We start from the raw sequence: 25,147 nt of genomic DNA on the forward strand, positions 1-25,147 counted from the left end.
GAAGTATCTAAGGATTATACTCCAACAGTAAGCAATACCAGTTCAAGGTGCTTTGCTTCGGTCTTTCCACCGCACCCCAGGTCTTCACGAGAGTATTCGCCCTAGTGTTATCTTAGGCTCACAGGATCGGTATCCGTGTCTGGACGACTGGCTGATTCTAGCAGACTCAGTGGCTACCCTTCTTCAATACCGAGACAGACTTCTAGTGCTTTGCCAAGATCTTGGGATCATGGTAAACCATGAGAAGTCATCCCTGCTCCCCTCTCAAAGACTGGTATACCTAGGTATGATCATTGACACCAATCAGCAGAAAGTTTTTCCATCAGACGACAGAATGCAGAAGCTGAGGAAGGTAGTTGGACCTTTCCTGAGATGAGAAGAGCTATCAACCCAGCGATGGTTGTTTCACAGGTCACCTATCATTTCTGGCCCATCAAGTTCCCAACGACTGTCTCAGGATTCCATCTCTCCAGTGGCAACTCAAGTCCATTTGGAATCAGTCAAGCGATTCTTTGGAAATCCTAATCCCGATAGGATTAGAGGAGCAGACAGACCTCAGGTGGTGGGTGGCAGACGAGAACCTCAGGGTTGTCGATCTTCTCCCTCTCTCCCAAAATTGGTGCTCTATTTAGATGTATCCAAAGAAGGGGAGCGGGCCACTTGGTTCAGCACACGACCTCTGGCCTTGGTCAGAGTCAGAAAGGTACCAGCACATAAATCTCTTGGAGATGAGGCCATCCTTCCTAGCTCTCCAACAGTTCCAGCATTTTGAGTCTGGTCACTCGATGGTATTTATGTGCAACAACACCAAGGTAGTGGCTTACATAAACAAACAAGGCGGTACCGTTTGGCAGCCCCTGTGCCATCTAGCAGTAGAGATACTGAGATGGACAGAAGACAACTCGGTGTCCCTATCTATCTGCTTCATTCCGGGCAAGAGGAATTTGCTCGTGCCCAACCTATGGTTGGTGTCATGAAAGGGGTATCTCTTCCCTTGATGCCACTATTCTAACAATAGCAGAGTTCCTTGTGCACCTTCGGGAGGAAATGCTCTTCTCGGTTTCAGCGGTGAAAGGCTACTGCTCAGCTTTGAGCCTTGCCTTTAAACTGAAAGGAGTAGATATTTCCTTCTTGTTGGAACTTTTTCTCTTCATATGAAGTTACGAGCTTACCTTTCCCTGTCAGAGGTTAGACCTCCTCAATGGAACGTGGTTCGTGTCCTTCAGTCCCTGAAGGGTCCTTCTTACGAATCATTACACCAGGCAACAAATCACCACTTCACTTTGAAGACAGTGTTCCTACTCTCCTTGGCTTTGGCCAAAAGAGTTAGTGAACTTCATGGTCTTTGCTATGACATCACCCAATCAAGGGGATGGGGGAGATAATCCTCAACTTTATCCCTGAGTTTATTGCTAAGACTCCAAATCCGGGAGTAGGGGATCCTAGATTCGGGCCCTTCAGGATTGGGAGTCTTCGTTCCGTAACTGATGACCCAGATCAACTGTTACTGTGTCCAGTAAGGAGTTTGAGGTCTTACCTCAAAAGGAAATAAGTTGCTCGCTCCCGAGTGTCAGCACACTTTGTCAGCACAGGGAAGGTCAAGAGGTGGGTCACAAAGAACACCATATCTGCTTGGATTCGCAAGGTCATTGACCTGGCAATGAATCCCGGCCCTTCTCCAACACAACGACCCAGGGCTCATCACATTAGTGTTCATCACATTAGTGTTCAAGAAGAACTACTCTGTGACACATTTACACTACTACAAATGGGCGTGTGGAGGCGTTAGACAACCTTCACCGCCCACTACCTGCAAGAAGGGACCCACAAGAACATGGAGCCTTTCTCCATTGGTCCTGTGGTGGCTGCACAGCAGGTGGTTTGAATACCTCAAGCTCCTTGATGGACAAGTAGCAGAGGGTTGAGGGCTAAGGTTACCCAGGATTAGTCTGGGGTGATTGAGTTAGAATGACTGACTTTTCTTTTCTTCACCTTCCTCTCTCTTAGGGAATCAGCACCTAAGGTCCTCAGCAAAGCTGGCCTCACCTATTTGCAGGTAAACCATTACTCTTATGTAACCAACTACTGTATAGAAAATTGTTGCGTCCCCAATACCTGTTGTGAGGGGATTGGGTAGTGTCTATGTTACTCTCAGAAGATTCCTGTGTCTTGGAGAACTCTTACCCAGACCAGTTACACTGCTAGTATCACAAGCACACAGCTTGCTTAAGACGCTAGTCATGCATAGCATATTTTACCAAGGTGCAAGGGTTCTACCTGTTACGAGGTAAGTTAGTGCAGAGAAAACCCCAGGTCAATGCCAAAAAGCTTGTTGGTACAGACTTCCACCCTCCTAAGGGTTAAGTTGTCCCTATAAATAGCGAGGGTTTGTATTAGTGATGGAACAAATAACAAATTTGGAAGTAATTTGTATTTTTCCTAACAATACAAACCTGGAGCTATTCATACAGATTGGCCTGCCAGCACCTGTCCTCAAGAAGTTCTGCCTGGAAGCAAAGTGGGTGCTCAGCCTAGGTGTGAGTGAACTAAATAGTCAGCTACTCCCTATCCCATTCCACTAACTAGCGGGGTGGGTGGTTAACCCTTGCTAAAAGTCTTATAGCTCGTCTCTCAGCTTCGGCAAAAGTGATATCCTTATAAATAGCTCCAGATTTGTATTGTTAGGAAAAATACAAATTACTTTCAAATTTGTCATATTTAGTTATTGATGCACTTGAAAGTTTCATTTGCTTACTGCATGTATATTTTATTAACCAACTTCCTGGGGAAAATAATTTGTTATACATTTCAACAGGCAGCCATTCTTTGCCAGTTTTTGGAGAAAATCGATTACAGCACTGCTTTGAGATGTCTTCAGGAAAGAAATTCTGTTGATGCAATGGATGCTTATTATTGCTGTCTATGGGATGTCACACTTATCGAGTTCATCATCAATATGCATCAAAAGAGAGGAGAAGTACAGAGAAGAGACAAAGCTGTAAGTAGAGGATTAGATTACTATTACAGTAGCTATAATCTATAGAAAAGACTTAATCTTTTATAAGAATACCTCTAAAGTGATGTAATTAAAGTCAAAATGAAGTTAATTGATGGAATTCTGTAAAAGTTAGGGTATTGCTATGAACTTGAATAAAGTAAGCCATTGAAGTAGAACCTTAGGGGAGCGGCTAAGGGAAAAATCGTTCAGTTTGTGAAGAAAGCATGAAACTTTCCACTGTGGTATTTTAGGACCTAAGGATCATGAAAAAAAATAGACCCCAAAAAAATCGATCCCGTGGTGGCAGCCATATTGAATTTCAAAATGGCCGCAATTTTTTACTTATTTTAGTCTATAACTCCGTAACTAAGGGAGGTAGAATGTTAATTCCTGCACCTTCACCCATGTTTTGAGGGTCAAGGAATCCAATGGACCCATTGTCAATTTTACCAAATGTCGGCCATATTGGATTCCAAGATGGCCGACACCAAAATTCAGATTATATTATATCTCATAGAATATCTTTTTTTCTGATTGATTGAACAATTTCTAGATGTTTTCAGGGTTGAGAATTTTCAGTTAGCATATTTAAAATTTCATTTTGTGTTAGCCATATTGGATTTCAAGATGGCTGCTGCTGACAATATAGGGTTAAAGTGTTCCATGGTCAATGATGCGAAATGCAAAATTTCCAGGTTTTCCAAGTGTTTCAAAGGTGGGTGGTAAATTTGAATATTTCTTGAAATCTTATCCCCTTATGTCTGCCATATTTGATTCCAAAATGGCTACCTTAACAAATTTTATAGACCAAACTTTCTTAATTTATGATGTTTATTTAGGTAAAAATGCATTTTCAGCTGAACGTTCAATACAGTATCTCCTGGTAAAAGCATATATCAATATCAGGGTCACATTTGGTTATAATACAACCAATCAAAAAATGAAAGTAAAGATGCATTTTAAGCAGGTCAAGGTTGCATTCCTCATGATTATCGAAGTCAAAATGTCAAAAGTTTGTCAGTTAAACCTCATAGCAATTACCATTACATTTGCAAAGCTGGGTGCAAGCCTGTTTAGTCTTGAATGTCTTAAAGCATTTGCAGTTTCCTGAGCAAGATTTAGTGCAACCACAAGCAATCAGTTCAAGACAGGCTTTTTCAGCTACTGGTAAAGTTGTCCACATAGGTTTGTAACATCCATCCTCAGATTTTCTCCAGCCCCAGTCATTTGCGCAAGGGAGTTGCGGTTGAGATTGGAGGCACTGGCCCCAAATGTATCCTGCCTGGTAAACTGATCTCTTGATATGCTCCTCAAGTGCTGCCCTGGTCGGAGGAATATTGTCAATGTTTCATGAACATTTTGTGAACAAGTTCATTCGTGCTGCATTCACATGGATATCATCACTAGTACGACAGTACATCAAAACTACGAACCGCTCCAGTTTGCCAATGACCTCTTCTGAAAGTATGCATGGAGACGATAGCAAGATGAAAATCTCTGTTATTTCTGGCAATGCAATCCAAGTGTTCCAAGCTGTTTTCTTTCCATAATTTGCAAAATATGTTGTTGTGTCGCATCCCGTGAAAGCGTGAAAGAATGGCAGTCCTTTTGCCTTCTGAGGACCAATTGAAGATACTATCTCATGAATAGGGATGTACCGAAAGTCTTTGCCAGTTCCAAAGGCAATCCATAGCTCCTGAAGGTTAGAAATGTCACTGAAACTAGCAACTGCCAGGACAACAACATCAGTGTCCATTGTTCTGATCATCACTGTTTTGAAGCCAGACAAAACTGCATCCTGGACATGCAGCAGGATCCTTGAATCTGCTTCCTCTTGTGTGCATGGCTGAAGTCGATCCGTTTGCAGATCTAGACTTGAGCTAACAATAGACTCATTCAAGGTGGATACAATCACTCTGTTTCCAGTGTCATTTGAAACACACTCGTTAGCTAGGAACTGAAAAAGTTCATCTTTGTTGATATCATTACGTAGGAAATTTTTCCAATTTCCTGGAAGCTTGACATTTTGTGACACCCGTCGGCGAGCACCAGTTCCTCTGCTCTCTCTTGTAGAGAGTTTTAAGCTGTCCTTCAAGTAAACATCCCAAACTATGTCAATTCGAAAGGATTTCTGTAACTCAGACATCACATATGGTAGGAACACCTCCTTAGCATACTCCCCAAATGTCTTAGCTTCTCCAATTGGCAGAAAGTGTACAACAGCTGCTCCGTCAAAGACTCGAACATCAACAATAGGATGACTTGAGTGCAAATCCTTGTTTTGAGATTGGAGACAGTCTACAAGATCAGACTTTTTCCCTTTCCTCAATTTCCCTCCTGAAGATATTGATGGCGGATATAGCTGGTTCTCATGTTTGAAAAAATCATCGAGGTTACTTTCCCTCATCTGGCTAGCTATATAGAGTCTGGAGAAGAGACTACAGTCATTCTTAAGTTCTAGAACTTTTTGTTTGTCCTTAGACACACCAGATTTTGATTTACTTTTAAAAAGCAGGAATGAATTTCTCGAAATTGGTGCACTTATTGCTGTCTCATTTTTCACTAATCGCTCCTCAATGAAGGTTTTGAATTGTTCTGTCCCAAGTATTTCAATTTTTTTAATACTGTCAATTACACACTGGGACAATATATCTTGTGTGTCGATTGTAGACAAGTTCTTGCTTTGATCAAGAAAAGGATTTCCAAGTTCCTCCATTGTGTGAACAAGAGCTTGCACATCCTCCAAGAAAGTTCTTTGTGTGGCGTGGCTCTGATCATGATGTTTGCTGCCAGTGTCTGCAGCATCTGTTGTATCCATTTCAAGTTCATATTCCGCTACAATCTGTGAGAGCTGTGGACCAGCCACCATCCATCGTCGCAGGGCACCAGGGTTTTCTGTTAATCCAATACCTCCACCATCTCCCTTTACAGGGGCATTAACCTGCTCGTGGGCTTGGTCCAGTCCAATAGCTGAAAAGGTATTTCCAGTTTTATTGGAAGTAAATGCACCTCGCATGAAAGCATTGTAAACCTCTGGGCATCTTTGCTGGAGAGTAGACATGTCTCTAATGTGGACTGGAAGCCATCTTGCATAATGCACATGATCCATGGCAAAGAACCAAGGGGCAAGTTTGGCCAAAGTTTCGACATACAACTCGAAATCAGACGTCCTAATTGCTCTCACAAATGCCAGCATTGTACGTTCTAGATCAAACACCATACTCCAAAAATTAAACATGGGATGTTCAAGACGCATTTGTTCACACCATTCAAGGTATGCATTCTCAGAGTCGAGAGCCCTGTCAGCAGTTGATGTGTTAACCTCCTCATAAGCTTGTCTCCGAAGAATATGTAGTGTGGCCATGGTTACCTGATGAGCTCTTTGTGTCTTTGTTACATGAGATCCATGTATAAAACTATCAGCTGTTCCTGAAGTTGCAACATCCGCTTGAGTGAGTGCATTTGTCCAGCCACTCCCCTCAAGCAAGTCCCCAATTACTTTTAAGGAAGCCATCTCTATATGCAAGGGACCAAGCATCACAACATATTTGTCTTCACCATATAGATTTGAAAATTTCCATTGAATTTGTTTGCCTATGGCATATAGAGGTTGATCCATTGTCAGAACTGGGACCTGACCTGGATTAAGTAGTTGTGTGGCATCCTGATTGGTCTTCATACAATGCATTATTATGGCAACAGAATGCAATGCTTCCCTAAACATTGGCATTAGGGCTATAGGCGTTGGCAATTTGGCATTAGTTGGATCCTGTAGTGATGCATGGAATGCTGCCCAAGACACAAAATCATCTTTATCAACAGTTTCTTTTAGAAAAACTGAGACAAGTTTCTGGAGCCACCTGTTCTCAACCTTCTCATCATCAAGTAGCTTATTCGTTTTTGGTGTCATGGGTCCAGCAATTATTGGTGCTTTAATTTCCTTAGGCATTTGAGGAGCAGGTAAAATGTTTGTGTAACTTAATGGCAATGGAGGTATTCGTTTTTCAGTGATATTGTCCTCTAAAACAGGTCGATTTCGATCTGTTCCACAACTGTCTTGAGTCGGATGTTGGCATAAAGAGTGGGCTGTTCCATGAAATGATTCATCTGAGGTCACAGAACTGGGGTTATGATCAATATTATCAACTTGTCCAGTAGTGAAAACACTGTTTTTCAACTGTGGGGGACATACAACTCCATCATTTTCAAATTGTTTGATAATACTATGAGCAACTGAAGATGATATCCTAAGAACTCGGTCATAGGATATGGACAACCCATGCATGTGGAGACAGTCAATCAGTTCACGCTTTCTAGTCTTAACATGCATTTTGAGACCAAGGTAGAGTGGGACAGGAACTTCCCGGTCACTGTTATGTCGCACTACCGATTGTCTTTGTCTTGTAGTTTTCTTAACACTATTGAAGACTATGAGTTGTGATATGGTTTTTGCTGCCTGGTTAGCAGATTTCTCCTTCATTGACTGTGATTTAATACTAGGTCCATCAAGAATCATGTTGACAAGTGCAAGCAATGTTTTAGGAACAGTTTCTTCCTCACATAATGAACCACTAAATGCATGGCCAAATTCAAAAAGCTGTTTTCGAACTATTGTGGCTGCTTTAGCCAGATGAATTGCTTCTGAATCATTATCAGAACAAGCCTGCAAAATTGCGTCACCAATTGCTGTGTCATAAGTAAGTAAAATATCTCTCCCCTGCTTTGCAGCCTTCAGGTATGGACAGTGTCCTAGAAGACGTTCTTTGAGTCTAGTGGAGTTAATATTACCCTTATATTCTGGGCTAAGTTCTGCAAGACGTTCACTATACACTGTTACTAAATCAGCCAGACGAAAAACAGGCACAGTTGCAGCAGTTGCTGACAGCCTCTGTTCCTCAATGTATGATATCAACTCTGCCAGTGCTATACTATCACATGAAAGTAAATCTGAACTGCCCTTGACACTTTCGGAACGTTCCTCTAATTTCACTTGTCTCCTGTACCTATTGAAGAGATTGGTCAAGTAATCTTTGTGATATATGGCTGTAGATGCGACCATGTCACCAAGGGCTAATTTTGTTAATTGCTTTGTGTCTCTTAGCTTAGTAGCATACATTCGAACCGTTTTATCAAGTCCAAATGTTCTAGCATTGTGTAGTCCTGGGGGTCATGCCTTTTGGTCACAGAAAAAGCAGACGGGTTCTTCCTGATCGGAGGTGCTACAGTGAGGACCCTGAATACTAGATCTTCGTTTAACTGGACTGTAAACACAAGATTCGTCACTTTCATCTGCAAGTTCTAAGGCACGCTTTTCTATGCGGTCAAGCTTCAAATCAGTAAACAAGTTTCTGCAGTTCTTGTGCCATTGTCCTCTGTTTTTCAATATTAAACTTACCCGATAATCATGTAGCTGTCAACTCCGTTGCCCGACAGAATTCTATGGAGGGATACGCCAGCTATCACAATACTAGAAGGGGGTGTATTTACCAGCGCCACCTGTGGCCAGGTACTCAAGTACTTCTTGTTGACACCTCCTCAATTATTCCTCTGTCGTGCTTCCGGCAAGACGTTCTGGGATACGCTTATGTTCTTGGAGTATTTTCACGACTTTGGTGAAGTATTTCTCTTTGATTTCGGCTGTCGCTTTACTGGAAACTTCTATATTAGCTTAGTTAGCTTTTGGAATTAATTTGATTAATTATGGTGACGAGAGAGTATGAACTCTCGTTCACCTTTCAATGGCCGACCCTTCCCTTAGACGGAAGTGTTGGTGGCTAAGAGAGTATAGACTCTCTTTCTTAATTTTGCTTAACAAAAGTTATAGATTTATTTTATATCTCTCCGCCTCTTATAGGCCTCTTCGATTAACTTCCTTTTATTATAAACTCATTAAAATTAATTTTTATATTTGTTTATATTCGACCTTCCTAATAGTAGGCGGTCTTTTACCGAAGTTAATAAACTTTGAGCCCGTCATTTCGGTTTTACCTGTTAACATATTATGCTATTTCCGCCACAGAGTTTGAAAGATTTTCTTTGACAGTCTCGTACTGTTTTCAAAGTTGAACTAACGTTTTGTTTTGTCTCTGCAGTTGTTGACGTTCAGAACGTTCAACTTGCACTCTATCGTTACGATAGAGAAAGAATGTTCACGGTTTCACGTTGCAGTAAGAGTAACCGTGTCTAGCGTTTTGTTCATTCTTTCTTAACTTAATGGTTTTGATCCTAGTAAAGGAACTTTTCAGTTTTTTCCTTTAACAATAATATGTTTTAACGATATATATGATTGGGCTCTTCTCTCAGGTTCTAAGTCAAGAGAGAGAGAGAGAGAGAGAGATAGAGACGGAGGGAGAAAGAGGATAAACGTTTCATTCAAGCCTGCCAGGCGTACGAGTAACGTCGTTATCGTTTTTGCTCTTCTCCCTAGTCTCTTTAGGGGAAGAAACTAAACGTTTCTAGAGTGATCTAGTGTTTAGTCTCTTTCCAACCACTGAATTATCTTTCATTAGATTTTTCTGTTACATTGTAATTCTGTTTTCGCAATTACTAACTTTGAGAAAGGATAGAATTGCGTATTTCAGGTACAAACCACTTAAAGTTTCGAGTTCAGTGAAATAAGTGCAAACAGAAATCAAAGTGATAAGTGATTAGTGCGTGAGGGTACTTTTGTGCGCGCCAGTCGTCCTCCCAGTCCGGGACCTCTTGCAAGCTCCCAAGCCCAGGGGAGAAGCAATGTCGAAGGGCATAAGGGTTCAGCAGGCCTTGATCGGCGCACAGAAGTATTCTCGGTGGTTGTGGGCGTGTCTTACCGAGACCGTCACTCCCACCCGCAGACGATTGAGCCCTTATTTTGCTCGTCTGCAGAAGAGATTAGGGGAGAAAATAAAGGCAGAGTAACGCTGGTCTCAGGTCTCAAGACCTCTTAAACGTTAAGTCCAGACCTATGCCAGACGTACGAAGTTAAAGTTCACAACCCGAATGCAGTCATTGGGTTAGCTCTGACTCTCCTCAGTCATCAGTTGATTACACTCCGCCTAAGAGGAGTAAGGTTCTGCCACAACAGATCTCTGCTGTTAAGGCTTTACCTCAGCAGAACTTAGTGTCTGCCGACCCCAAGTTAACTCTACTGCAGTCCATACAGTCACAACTTTCGGTCTTGATGCGTGAGTGTCGGGCTGAGAGTGTTGCGCCTCCGCCTCCGCCTACACTCCCCCCCCCGCCTATGATCGCTCCGCCTGATCACAGTACCACCTGCCAGGCGTACGATGTTGTGAACTCTACGACAGTCCATGCAAGCACAGCTTTCGGACTTGATGCGTGAGTGTCGGGCTGAGAGTGTTGCTCCTCCGCCTCCGCCTACACTCCCTCCACCTACACTCGCTCCGCCTGATCACAGTACCATCTGCCAGGCGTACGATGTTGTGGACTCTACTACAGTCCATGCAAGCACAGCTTTCGGACTTGATGCGTGAGTGTCGGGCTGAGAGTGTTGCTCCTCCGCCTCCGCCTACACTCCCTCCACCTACACTCGCTCCGCCTGATCGCAGTACCACCTGCCAGCAGTTCCACCTGCCAGGCGTACGATGTTGAGCCACGTGCTGAGTTTGCTGTTCCCTGTGGTGTTCAGCCTCCGCCTTCCTTAAGGCAACCTTTACATTGGGATCAGGAGGATTATACCTCTCTTCCTCCGCCTCCACTTGCTGCTCCACCAGTGATGCAACACTCGGTTGAGGTACAACAACCTCTCCCGTCCATGAGTCAGTCTCCTCAGCTCTTGCTGCAGCGAGCTCAACCCTCCACAAGGCAAGCACCACAACACCTTAGCCTTGCGCCTCAGGAGCCTCAGCTTGCGAGACATTTACCTTGTTCTGCGCAGCCTCTTCCTCATCGCGCTCCGCTCACACCACAGGAACTGGAACTTGCTACTCCGCTTCCGCCAACCGCTCAGCAAGCGCAACCCTTGGGTTCAACCACTCATGCTAGGAGTCAGCCTCCTCCACCCATGCGCCTTCCTTCTGCTTGTCTTTTATTCAGCCTTTGCAGACTGAGCCTCAGGTGTTCCCTCATCGGAGTCTTGAAGAGGAAACCACAACTATTGTTGTTCCAGCTCGTTCTGACTCTGCTGTCCAGCATACCTTACCTCCATTTTCATACCATGGTTTAAACCCCATGCAAGCATGCATAAAGCACTCTAGCACTGGTCATGGAATTTCTGAGAAATGTTAAACGCCATGCACACGCTCTGCTTTCCTTACAGCAGGCTCTGCTTACAGCAGGCTCTGCTTTCTACATGCTCAGCATTCAGCATGCTCTGCATTCAGCATGCTCTGCATACAACATGCTCTGCATACAGCATGCTCTGCATTCAGCATGCTCTGCATACAACATGCTCTACATACAGCATGCTCTGCATACAGCATACTCTGCATACATCATGCTCTGCATACCTTACCGCATGCTTCTCAACACATCTTGGGTTGTTGCCAACTCACTAGACTGTCAAGCAGTTTCATAACGTTGCCTTCTAGTCTGCTGCTTTTGCACCAGTGAACCCTCACTCAGAGAACTTAGCTTTTCTAGGATAAGGTCCCTGTAGATGAGAAAGTTCTTTTCTCCCTCCTTCTGATATTCCCTTGAGGACTCTGTCATTTGGAGGGAGCCTTTAGCTGCATAACCTCTTTTGGACTTTTATTTAAGCATAACATGCTTACAGGGAAGGTAATGGTTCCACTTCAACCGCTAATCCCGTCTGTTACCACACCTGCTCCCATAGACCTTGAGCTGTGTTGCATGACATGCAGTCCAAGCTTAGTCCTTGTTAGAGGATTTTTTGTTTACGGAGTCAATGTGTCACGGGGAAGACGTTCAACAACCAACAGAAGGGACTTGTTGTGACGCAGTGCGGCAACCTCAGCAACCCGTTAAGGAGTTGTCTGTACGACCCAGACAGTCTAGACAGATTCGGGTTGTCACTGTACTTCCTCGCTTGCCCATGATTGACAGTTTACAGACTGTGCAGCAGTATCATGATCTTGTGTCCGGCTCCGTCAGACGACTGGCTTTTAAGAGCTCCCACAAGTCGTCGCTGTCTGGAGATTTTCAAATGGACTATGGATCTGACCAAGGAACTGGGCCTCCTGGTCAATTTTGAGGAGTCTCAGCTCGTTCCATCCCAGACCATTGTCTCCTTGGGTATGGATCTTCAGAGTCGAGCTTTTCGGACTTGTCCGTCGGCCCCAAGGATCTTCCAAGCCCTAGAATGCATCCAGAGCATGCGGAGAAGGAACCGATGCTTAGTCAGGCAGTGGATGAGTCTAACAGGGACACTTTCATCGCTGGCCCTGTTCATCGAGTTAGGGAGACTCCACCTCCGCCCCCTTCAGTATCATCTAGCTGCTCACTGGATAAAGGACATGACGCTAGAGACGGGCTCAGTTCCTGTTTCCGAAGAGATGAGGTCTACTCTAACGTGGTGGAAGAACAGCATTCTTCTCAAGGAAGGTCTACCATTGGCTGTTCAGACCCCCGACCACCGTCTCTTCTCGGACGCATCGGACACGGGCTGGGGTGCGACACTGGACGGACAGGAATGCTCGGGAACATGGAATCAGGAGCAAAGGACACTTCACATCTATTGCAAGGAGTTGTTGGCAGTTCATCTGGCCTTGATAAACTTCAAGTCCCTCCAGCTTAACAAGGTGGTGGAGGTGAACTCCGACTACACCACAGCCTTGGCTTACATCTCCAAGCAGGGAGGGACTCATTCGAGGAAGTTGTTCGAGATCGCAAGGGACCTCCTCATTTGGTCAAAAGATCGAAAGCTCACGCTGGTAACGAGGCTCATTCAGGGCGATATGAATGTCATGGCAGATCGCCTCAGCCGGAAGGGTCAGGTCTTCCCCACAGAGTGGACCCTTCACAAGAATGTTTGCAGCAGACTTTGGGCCCTGTGGGGTCAGCCAACCATAGATCTATTCGCTACCTCGATGACCAAGAGGCTCCTCTTGTATTGTTCTCCGATTCCAGACCCAGCAGCAGTTCGCGTGGATGCCTTTCTGCTGGATTGGTCCCATCTCAACCTGTATGCATTCCCGCCGTTCAAGATTGTCAACAGGGTACTTCAGAAGTTCGCCTCTCACAAAGGGACACGGCTGACGTTGGTTGCTCCCCTCTGGCCCGCGAGAGAATGGTTCACCGAGGTACTGCAATGGCTGGTCGACGTTCCCAGGACTCTTCCTCCTAGAGTGGACCTTCTGCGTCAACCTCACGTAAAGAAGGTACACCCAAACCTCCACGCTCTTCGTCTGACTGCCTTCAGACTATCGAAAGACTCTCAAGAGCTAGAGGCTTTTCGAAGGAGGCAGCCAGAGCGATTGCCAGAGCAAGGACGACATCCACTCTCAGAGTCTATCAGTCTTAATGGGAAGTCTTCCGAAGCTGGTGCAAGGCCAATGCAGTTTCCTCAACCAGTACCACTGTAACCCAGATTGCTGACTTCCTGTTACATCTAAGGAACGTAAGATCCCTATCAGCTCCTACGATCAAGGGTTACAGAAGTATGTTGGCAGCGGTTTTCCGCCACAGAGGCTTGGATCTTTCCTCCAACAAAGATCTACAGGACCTCCTTAGGTCTTTTGAGACCTCAAAGGAACGTCAGTTGTCCACTCCAGGCTGGAATCTAGACGTGGTCCTAAGGTTCCTAATGTCATCAGGATTTGAACCGCTCCAATCAGCCTCTTTTAAGGACCTCACATTAAAAACTCTTTTCCTCGTGTGCTTAGCAACAGGTAAAAGAGTAAGTGAGATCCACGCCTTCAGCAGGAACATAGGTTTCACATCTAAAACGGCTACATGTTCCTTGCAGCTCGGTTTTTTGGCTAAAAACGAGCTTCCTTCCCGTCCTTGGCCTAAGTCGTTCGAGATCCCAAGCCTGTCCAACATGGTGGGGAACGAACTGGAGAGAGTACTTTGCCCAGTTAGAGCTCTTAAGTACTATCTAAGAAGGTCAAAACCATTACGAGGACAATCAGAAGCCTTATGGTGTGCTATCTAGAAGCCTTCTCTACCAATGTCTAAGAACTCAGTTTCTTACTACATCAGGCTTCTGATTAGAGAAGCAAATTCTCATCTGAAGGAAGAAGACCTTGCTTTGCTGAAGGTAAGGACACATGAAGTGAGAACTGTGGCTACTTCAGTGGCCTTCAAACAGAACCGTTCTCTGCAGAGTGTTATGGATGCAACCTATTGGAGAAGCAAGTCAGTGTTCGCATCATTCTATCTCAAAGATGTCCAGTCTCTTTACGAGTACTGCTACACCCTGGGTCCATTCGTAGCAACGAATGCAGTAGTAGGCGAGGGCTCAGCCACTACATTCCCATAATCCCATAACTTTTTAACCTTTCTCTTGAATACTTTTTATGGGTTGTACGGTCGGCCAAGAAGCCTTCCACATCCTTGTTGATTTGGCGGGTGGTCAATTCTTTCTTGAGAAGCGCCAAGGTTAAAGGTTGTGATGAGGTCCTTTAGTATGGGTTGCAGCCCTGTATACTTTAGCACCTTTGAGTTGATTCAGCCTCCCAAGAGGAACGCTGCGCTCAGTAAGGAAGACGATCTTATTAAAGGCAGAGTAATGGTTCAAGTCGACTTCCTTACCAGGTACTTATTATTTCATTGTTATTGTGGATAACTGATTATATGAAATACGGGATACTTAGCTATCCTTTAGTCTTGTACACTGGTTTTTCACCCACCCCCCTGGGTGTGAATCAGCTACATGATTATCGGGTAAGTTTAATATTGAAAAATGTTATTTTTATTAATAAAATAAATTTTTGAATATACTTACCCGATAATCATGATTTAATCGACCCTCCCTTCCTCCCCATAGAGAACCAGTGGACCGAGGAATAATTGAGGAGGTGTCAACAAGAAGTACTTGAGTACCTGGCCACAGGTGGCGCTGGTAAATACACCCCCTTCTAGTATTGTGATAGCTGGCGTATCCCTCCATAGAATTCTGTCGGGCAACGGAGTTGACAGCTACATGATTATCGGGTAAGTATATTCAAAAATTTATTTTATTAATAAAAATAACATTTTTCTGCAAGGTTGCAGCTATGCCTGAGCCGTCGTTTAACTGCTGCGGACATACATTTAACGGAACTTTTCCAAGTTCATGGAATTTCATTAAGTTCTTTTCAAATGACTGATAGCTTTGCCCTATCGCTTTGGCAACCACTCGCCCTCTCCCTCGCCATGGTTGTTCAAGGGCCTGTGACGTCGTATTCTGCTGGCACAGTACACATAAATTCCAGTCGACCAGGGGTCTTGTCACGTTGGTTTCACCCGGCTTAACAAGTTGGAATTGTTTTGACATTGTTGCCTTGTCGCATCAACCCTGAAAATAAGCATACAAACACTATGAAATAAAATCTAAAAGTAAAAAAAATAATATGACGGCCATCTTGAAATCCAAAATGGCCGCCATTAGGTCACTCTTAAAGTTAATAACATCGACTGATCCTCTGAAATTGAAAACATGAAGATAGACAGTGATTTTATGGTCTATTACCCGATATAACATAAAAGTTTCAGAAAAATAGGAGATTTTGGCGGCCATATTGGAATTCAATATGGCGGCCACCAGGGGACACTATTTTCTAGGGTCTATTTTTTTTTTATGAACCATAGGTCCCATAAAGTTCACATATCAAGTTTCATGCTTTCTTCACAAACTGAACGATTCTGGTGAAAAGTGGCCCTTAGCCGCTCAGCTACCTTTCTAGTAGAAAGAAGAAATGGATAAAAAGAAAGGGTATCAGAAAGATCTGCTTGTGTAAGTTTAAAGATGTAGAGGAACAGGAAGCATTTGTAGGTAGAGTTAGGAATGAGCTGGTCTAAGTTGAACTAGATAACATACAGGGCATTGACCACACCTGGTGTGTGATAGCAGATATTATAAAGACAATAGGAATTGAAACATGTGGAAGATCATTTGGCAAAAGAGAGATTGGAAAAGAGACCTGGTGGTGGAGTAAAGAAATAGGAATTATCCTTAAAACCAAGGGAGAGAAACTAAAGATCTGGAAAACATCAGAGGAGAATGAAGGTGAGGAGGAGTATAGGACTGCAAACAGGATTGCAAAGTATGCAGTGATTTGAGGAAAGAGGGAAGAGTATGATGAACTTCATTAAGAACTAGAAACAACAGAAGGGAAGAAGAGAGTATTTAGAATCTCAGCAGGGCACAATCAAAGAGGTAAAGATGTAAAAGCAATTAGAACAATTAAGGCTGGAAATGGCAGTGTTTGGAGAGACAACGATTAAATAAAGAAAATATGTAGAAGAAATTTTGAAAAGTTAATGAATGAATAGAATGGAAGAATACCAACAGAGGAAACGGAAAGTATTTTGGGTCCAATTCAAAAGATATCAAGATTGGAAGTTGAGGGAGCCTTAAAAAAGATGAAGAACGGAAAAGTGATGAGACCAGATGAGTTACTAGTAGGGATTTGGAAGTGTTTGGTTTAAGACGGAGTAACGGTGCTTTACAGAATAAGCTGCTAGAGACTATTCTGGAAGGTGGAAGGGGGCCAGCTTTCTGGAGGACGAGTATTCTCATCCCCATATACAAAGGAAAGGATGTAATGTAGTATTCAAACTATAAATGCCTAAAATTACTACAGTATCCCATACCTTCAAAATCTAGGAGAGAATCATAGATGGAAGACTGAGAGGGTGGGTGCTTATTTCAAACATCCAACAAAGTTTCATGTCAGGCAAGGACACAACAGATGCAATATTTTCTGTACGACAACTACAGAAAAATATGGAGAAGGAAAATAAATCTTGTATATGATATTTATTGATCTAGAAAAGACATATGACCATATACCACGCGAAGAGATTTGGAGACATTTGAGGGCCCTAGGAATACCTGAAGTATGTATAAATCTGGTCAGGGATATGTTTGAAAATTGTTCAACAACGGTTCATTGTGAAGCGGAGACTGCACGGTATTCAATGTACACGTAGGCTTTCACCAAGAGTTGGCCTGAAGCCCATTTTTACAGACTCTGTTGCTAGATGTACTCACAGAAGATCTGAGATGTGAACCCCAGAACAATACTGTATGCAGATGATGGATTTTTATGTGCAACGGATGATTAAGAACTAAATATTAAAGCAGAGGGATGGAGGAACTGTCTGGAAGAGGGGTCTGTGAATAAATAGAATCAAGACTGTAGGAATGCACTGTGAATTTGAGGAAGCAGAAAAAGAGAGAGGGGTAGATCTCTAGATCAATTTTCATAAGTTGCTAGATAGTTTTAAATATCTTGGATCTGTGATCCAAAATACAGGGGACTTGGATGAAGAATTGATTGGAAGGATACAATCAGGGTGGAACAGCTGGAGGAAATGTAGTGGGTTGCTGTGTGATCGTAGGATGCCAATAAAGCTGAAGAGCAAGATCCAGAACCAGGTGGTGAGATCTGCAATGTTGTACCCATCCAAAACATGGGCAACTAAGAGGAGAGATGAGAACAGGCTGTAAATGAAATGAGAATATTGAGGTTGCAATGTGGACTTACTAGAAAGGATAAGATTAAGAATAAACATTGATTCCTATGCAGATACAGAAGGATAAGATTAAGAACAAACATCGATTCCTACGCGGATACAGACTTCTGAGTCATTTATTTGGATCACTCCTAGTCTCGTTTTTTCTACGACCAAACAATCAAAAGAAAATTTGTTTGATTGCATCACATTTCATTGCTAGGCAACTGCTGTGCATGGCGCATAACGCTTGTTCACAGCTTTTCCTCACAGCACTCCTGGTCGTGAAGTGGGTGAGACGTACTCAACTTCTCTCTGCGATCAGATATCTGCATCGCCCTCACCGTACCCTTAACCCTTGTAGTGCTTAGTTTTTGTCTCTATTGTGTCTTTTATAATCACTGTTTTTTGCATTCTATCATTATTTGTGAAATTATCAGTGTGTGCTTTACGACTATGTAGAATTCGATATTTTAAAAACTTTCATACTAATGACACAACATTATACAAATTCAGCCATCAGGAAATTGGTCATACAACAGGGTCCTCTCTGTTGTGCGAGCATGTAAGTTGGCCGTGGCTTTAGGATCCTAAATATGATAACTATTTAACCTTTACTAATAAATGAGTAGTAATTGCCCAATTACAGGATATGTTGCAACATACTACAATCTTAACCAAAGGGGTAAGAATGTATAGATTTATCTTAGGTTTGAACATGTCATAATTTCAATCTCGTGCCACAAGGTGTAAAGCAACCAAAGCTCCACCATTCAGAATTTTAAAAGAACTATATAAGAAAGTGTGCTTGCAATAAGGCGCAGCCTATTCTTTGAACATGTAAGCTGGCCACAGCTTTATCAACCTAGATGATATAACAACTCGTTCCTACCTAACTTTGCTTACAAATATATAATAAGCAATAATTACATAATCATGGAATGTTTCAAAATTTTACAAATTTAACCATAGGGGTAAGAATGTAGATAGCTGGGTTTTAATATACTGTAATTTAGGTTTGAACATGCCTTTTAGTTAACTCTTGCTTGACATGAATTAAGATGACTTAAGCCCTACCTATTGGAATGTTCTTATACTGTGCAGGAGCTACTTGTGATAGGTGTTTGGATCGAACTGAATTTATAAGATATTGACAAGATAATAACAAATAAGCACAGAGTAGCACCCTGGGTTAGTCACTGAGGGTGTATACACTGTAAAGAGCGGAAAGGTTTGTATTTAGTGTCGGAAAAAATGACAGATGTGGAAATAATTTGTATTTTTCCTAACTATAAAAACCTGGAGCTCCTTTACTTAAACCAGGTGGCTCAATCACTCACTGTCCAAAGGAAAAGTCAACCCTTGTGGCGGATGTGCTTAACAGTGAACAGAGTAATGTGAAACTCAAACTTCCTCATTCCTGTTTGCCTGAGGCTAAACTAACTAGTTTATCTTTTCGATCTTGTGAAATTAAAGCTCTGTTGATGGATCTTGATGCTTATGGAGGTGTAGACCCAAATGGTATTTTTCCTTCTTTTTTTTATAAAGACTGCAGATATCTTAGCTCCAAACTTATCTGTTATTTTGTGCAAGTTAGGAAGAAGAGGAGCTTTTAACACTTGTTGGAGAATTGGTAATGTTGCTCCTCTATGTAATTGTGTTTGTGGTAGCTCAAGTCCAACTGATTACCGCCCAATTTCGATAACTCCCATATTATCTAAAGTTTTTTAATGTCATCTGGGAAAACGTCTTGATAGGTTTGCTGAAGGTAATCATCTATTCCCTAGTTTGCAATTTGGTTTCCTTAAAGGCCTTGGAGTTTGTGATGCCCTAATTACAATCTCCAATGCTGTACAGAAATTCCTTGATTGTGGTCAGGAAGTTCGTATGATTGGCCTTGATTTTAGTGCTGTCTTTGACTGTGTTAATCATAAAGCCCTTGTTTTCAAACTCAAACAGTTGGGAGTGAGTGGGTCATATGTTAGCCTTTTTATTGAATTTTTTAAGTAATAGATCTCAAAGAGTTGTTATTGATGGGCACCATAGTGAATATAGTAATGTGATATCTGGTGTTCCACAGGGTAGTGTTCTTGGCTCATTACTTTTCATACTATATACATATGATATGTGGTTTTGCCTAGAAAACAAGCTTGTTGCATATGGAGATGATGCTACTCTCTTTGCATCAATTCCATCTCCTGAATGTAGATCTGATGTTGCTGAATCTCTAAATAGAGATCTAGCTAAAATTAGTGCATGGTGCAAATTATGGGGTATGAAGTTGAATCCTAACAAAACTCAAAATATGATTGTAAGTAGGTCAAGGAAAGTGGCTCCTCAACATCCAGATCTCAGCAATAATAATGTTTCTTTAACTTTGTATGATTCTTTTAAAATTTTAGGTGTGATTCTTGACAGCAAATTTATTTTTGAGAGACACACTAGGTCTGTCTTCTTCAATTGCACAAAAAATTGGCTTATTGAGAAAGTTTTATAAGATTTTCGGTGATCAATCTATTCTTAAGGAGTGTTTTAATTCTTTCATTTTACCTCGTTTCGAGTATGGTTCTCCTGTCTGGTCTTCAGCTGCTGATTCTCATCTTAATTTGTTAGACAGAAACTTACGGTCTATTAAATTTCTTATTCCTGATCTTTTTTAATCTTTGGCACCATCGTTCAATTAGTTTATTATGCATGTTGCATAAGATTTCTCATAATACTGACCATCAAATTTTTCCCGGACAGTTCCATCCTGTTCGTAATACTAGGCAGGCAGTAAATTCTAATAGTCAGGCCTTCTCCATCATGAGGCTCAATACCACACAGTATTCTAGAAGTTTTATTCCAGCTGTTATCAAGTTGTGGAATGATCTTCCTAATCAGTTAGTTGAATCAGTAGAACTTCAAAAGTTCAAAGTTGCAGAAAATGTTTTTATCTTGAACAGGCTAACATAAGTCTTTTTATAGTTTATATATGACATATCTGTTTTGATGTTGTTACTGTTTTTAGAGTGATTTATTGTTAATTTTTTCTCATCATTTATTTATTTCCTCATTTCCTCTCCTCACTGGGTTATATTTCCCTGTTGGAGCCATTGGGCTTGTAGCATTTTGCTTTTCCAACTAGGGTTGTAGCTTGGCTAGTAATAATGATAATAATAATAATAATTCCGAAATGATGTTCATTTACTAGTACTGGTGTGAGCGGGGTGGTAGGTCTACCCCCTGCTCCCCCTCTGCTAACTAGTGGCAGGTAGTTACATCTCATGTAAAAGTCTAACGGATAGTTTCAGCTTTAGCCAAAATATATCTCCACTGCAAAGAGCTTCAGGTTTTTATAATTAGAAAAAATACAAATTGTATCCAAATGTTTCATCTTAACGCCATTTTGAATAAACCATTTTCTCTTCTTGCAGTTGAAGATGATGAGTCTTCTTGAAGTTAATTCAAATAACAATGATGAAATCCAAAGAGAAGCTGCAAAAGTACGAAAGCATAGATTTCTTCGATCACTTGCCAAGCAGTACTTGTAATGCATCTGTGTTTTAATCTCGGATGGGGGTAATGTTCAATTTTGTATTTTTGTTTTAAATAAACTTAATGATGAGTTTCAGTTTTCCTTTTGTTATTGCCTCCATTATGTCGAATTTCAAGGTATTTTGTTGAACTTTGAAATTGCAAATTGAGTAAAGAGTTGAGAGTAGTGGGAAAAAAAGATATTCTGTGAATTTGTGTTAATAAAGTGCGATCCTGCAAATCTTGCCGTTGATTGTAGGAATATTATCTCACCATTGCATCCATAGTAGGCCTTCTTATGTAAAAAGGTAGTGTAAATGCTTCTCAGAATATGAACTGAAAAGTGAATTTTATCTGATTTTCAAATATGATAATGAATCATACCAGTGAATCACAGGGATAATACCCTTGAGTGGAAAGTGAGAACTGTATGAGTATCAGTAAAATATTCCCTTCAGTATGATTACAGAAAAACTAGATATTTTCAATATTAATCTTACCCGATGATCATGTAGCTGTCAACTCTGTTGCCCGACAGAAATCTACGGTCGGGATACGCCAGCGATCGCTATACAGGTGGGGGTGTACACAACAGCGCCATCTGTGAGCAGGTACTCAAGTACTTCTTGTCAACAAGAACTCAATTTTTCCTCTGTCGTGCCACCGGCTAGACCTACTGGGATACGCTGTTGATTCTGGAGTTATTGCTCACGATTTGGTGATGTATTTGCTCTAGAGTTTAGCCTTCGCTATTCAGGAAACTTTATCTTTAGCTTAGCAAGCTTTTGGAATTAATTTGAATTAATTATGGTGACGAAGAGAGTATGGACTCTTTCACTTTTTAATGGCCGACCCTTCCCTTAGACGGAAGTGTTGGTGTCGAAGAGAGTATAGACTCTCTTTCACTTTTTATTTTATATCTCTCCGCCATTTATAGGCCTCTTCGATTAACTTTCCTTAAAAAAAAAAAAAAAATATGCGACCTTTCCTAATAGTAGGCGGTCCTTACTTGGAACCGAAGTTAATTAACATTGAGCTCGTCATATCGTTTTTCCTGTTAAGAATTTATGCTATTTTAATTTTATGTTTTTGAAAGAATTTCTTTGATAAGTCTCGTACTGTTTTCAAAGTTGAACTAACGTTTTGTTTAGTCTCCGCAGTTGTTGACGTTCAGAACGTTCAACTTGCGCTCTATCGTTACGATAGAGAGAGAGTATTCACGGTTTCACGTTGCAGTAAGAGTAAACCGATTCTAGCGTTTCGTTCATTCTTTCTTAGCTTAAATGGTTTTAATTTTAATAAAGGAGCTTTTTATTTGGGAAACCTTTCAGTTTTTTTCCTTTAACAAATAATATGTTTTAACGATATATATAATTGGGCTCATCTCTCAGGTTCTAAGTCAAGAGAGAGAGAGAGAGAGATAGAGACGGAGGGAGAGAGAGGAGGATAAACGTTTCGTTCGAGCGGGTAACGTTGTTCTCGTTTTTTTGCTCTTCTCCCTAGTCGATAGAGGGGAAGAAGGTAAAACGTTTCTAGAGTTTTATTCTTGTTCCCAGGCTTTATGCGGTGAGAGATTTTAAACGTAGTTTATTTGATCCAGTGTTTAGTCTCTTTTCCAGCCACTGAATTCTTTATCTTTCATTTTGTTTTTCTGTTACAGTGTAATACTGTTTTCGCAATTACTACCTTTTAATGAAGGATAGGATTGCGTGTTTCAGGTACAAACCACTTAAAGTTTCGAGTTCAGTGAAATAAGTGCAAACAGAAAATCAAAAGTGATAAAGTGATATGCGCAAAGTGTTACAGTGTTGCGTTCGAGGGTTCGTCTGTTCGTGCCAGTGGTTCACCTAGTCTGGGACCTCTTACAAGCTCCCAAGCCCAGGGGAGAAGTAATGTCGAAGGACTTATGGGTTCCTCAGGCCTTGATCGACGAACAGACGTTTCCCTCTGTGGTTTCGGGTGTATCTACACACGTTGCCGACGTGATCACCCCACCCACACAAAGACGAGAGAGCCCATTTATTCCTCGTCTGCGGAAGAGGTTTCTCGCAGAAACCATGGACCAAATCTTGCAGCTTTTAAGTGCAAGTCGGTCCCTTCCGCGCAAGTCCAACGGCCTAGGTGTAGCCACTGGGTCAGTTCGGACTCGCTGCAGTACGACAACTGCACACCTCCTAAGAGAGGCTAGGTGGTACCGCAACAGGCAGTAACTCCGTCTGTTGCCGCACCAGCTGTTTTAGACCCTCAGTCACAACGGACAGTAGCTCCGTTTGTTGTTGTCTTTCATAGACCCTAGTGGTCCATGCTGCAGACTTTACAGTCTCAGCTTGCTCCTTCATACAGGAGTATCATGCTGGAAGGTTGACAATGCAGCCTGTTTACCTACAACCCGCCGAGGTTGTGCGCTCAGCAGATACTGCGGCTGCCTGCTCCCACACCACACCTGTGAGAGCTCCTCCACCGATGCGCAGTCCTCACTGCCAGACGCATGTTCTTGCTGCACCATCTGCTAACATGCGTGAGCTGCCGCATCAGGAGTTGCCGGGTTCCAGCACTATGCGGCATTCTCCTCAGCCCATGCAGCATGCTCTGCAGACCTTACAGCATGCTCCGCATACCATGCAGCATGAGCCGCATTCCATGCAGCATGAGCCTCATACCATGCAGCATGAGCCTCATCCCATGCAGCATGAGCCTCATTCCATGCAGCATGAGCCTCATCCCATGCAGCATGAGCCGCATGCCATGCAGCATGAGCCGCATACCATGCAGCATGAGCCGCATCCCATGCAGCATGAGCCGCATACCATGCAGCATGAGCCGCATGCCTTACCTCATGCTCTGCATACCATACCGCATGCTCTGCATACCTTACAGCATGCTCTGCATACCTTACAGCATGCTCTGCATACCTTACAGCATGCTCTGCATACCTTACAGCATGCTCTGCATACCTTACAGCATGCTCTGCATACCATACCGCATGCTCCTCAACCCACCGCAGCCCCTCCCACGCACCAGCACTCTGCTTTTGTTGTTGCCAGCTCCCACACTCCGACTGCGGAGAAGGTTGACGATGCACCCGTGGGCCTACACCTCCCACGGTTGTGCGCCCGGCATGGCTTCATGCTCTCACACTCTTGTTGTGAGAGCTCCTCCACCCATGCACAGTCAACCCTGCCAGATGTTTGATGACTCCCACACATAGAGCACTCCGTTGCCGTGCGGGAGCTACCACAAGCTGCCGTGTTTTAACACGGTGTGTCAGCCTCCGCAACACACTGTGGTTACCGCCACTCGCCAGCAGCAAACTAGTCAGGCAGGAGTTGAGGCTTACCCTCACTGAGAGAACTTAGCTTTTCTCGGATATGGTTCCTGTAGATGAGAAAGTGCTGTTCTCCCTCCTTCTGATATTCCCTTGAGGACTCTGTCATTTGGAGAGGAGCCTTAAGCTGCTTAGCCTCCTTTGGACTTTTATTTAAGCATAACATGCTTCCAGGGAGGGTAAATGGTTCCGCTTCAGTCGCTAACCCCGTCTGTTGCCACACCTGCTCCCATAGACCTTGAGCTTTGTTGCAAGACATGCAGTCCAAGCTTAGTCCTTGATAGAGGATTTCTTTTTACGGAGTCAGTGTGTCACTGGGAAGACGTTCAACAACCAGCAGAGGTGACTTGTTGTGACGCGGTGCGGCAACCTCAGCAACCCGATAAAGAGTTGTCTGTACTACCCAGACAGTCTAGACAGTTTCGGGTTGTCGCTGTACTTCCTCGCTTCCCCATGGTTGACAGTTCACAGACTGTGCAGCAGTACCATGATCTTGTGTCCGGCTCCATCAGACGACTGGCTTTTAAGAGCTCCCACAAGTCGTCGCTGTCTGGAGAATCTCAGATGGACTATGGATCTGACCAAGGAACTGGGCCTCCTGGTCAATTTAGAGAAGTCCCAGCTCGTCCCATCCCAGACCTTTGTCTACCTGGGTATGGAGATTCAGAGTCGAGTTTTTCGGGCTTTTCCGTCGGCCCCAAGGATCAACCAAGCCCTAGAATGCATCCAGAGCATGCTGAGAAGGAATC

The 25,147-nt window shown here is 42.9% G+C and overlaps 1 protein-coding gene across 1 annotated transcript in view; it reads left to right on the forward strand.

Annotated features, from left to right (window-relative positions):
• The window catches only part of IntS8 (integrator complex subunit 8), a 199,301-nt gene extending 178,131 nt beyond the window's left edge, over positions 1-21,170 (forward strand). Inside the window, exons 21-22 of the mRNA XM_068362372.1 lie at positions 2,816-2,998; positions 20,974-21,170. Of these exons, the coding sequence (XP_068218473.1) occupies positions 2,816-2,998; positions 20,974-21,090 (300 nt within the window). The 3' untranslated portion in view covers positions 21,091-21,170. The remainder of the gene's footprint in view (positions 1-2,815; positions 2,999-20,973) is intronic.
• Positions 21,171-25,147: the final 3,977 nt, after the last annotated feature.

Source organism: Palaemon carinicauda, chromosome 39 (genome assembly GCF_036898095.1).
Source record: "Palaemon carinicauda isolate YSFRI2023 chromosome 39, ASM3689809v2, whole genome shotgun sequence".
Classification (NCBI taxonomy): Eukaryota; Metazoa; Arthropoda; class Malacostraca; order Decapoda; family Palaemonidae; genus Palaemon; species Palaemon carinicauda.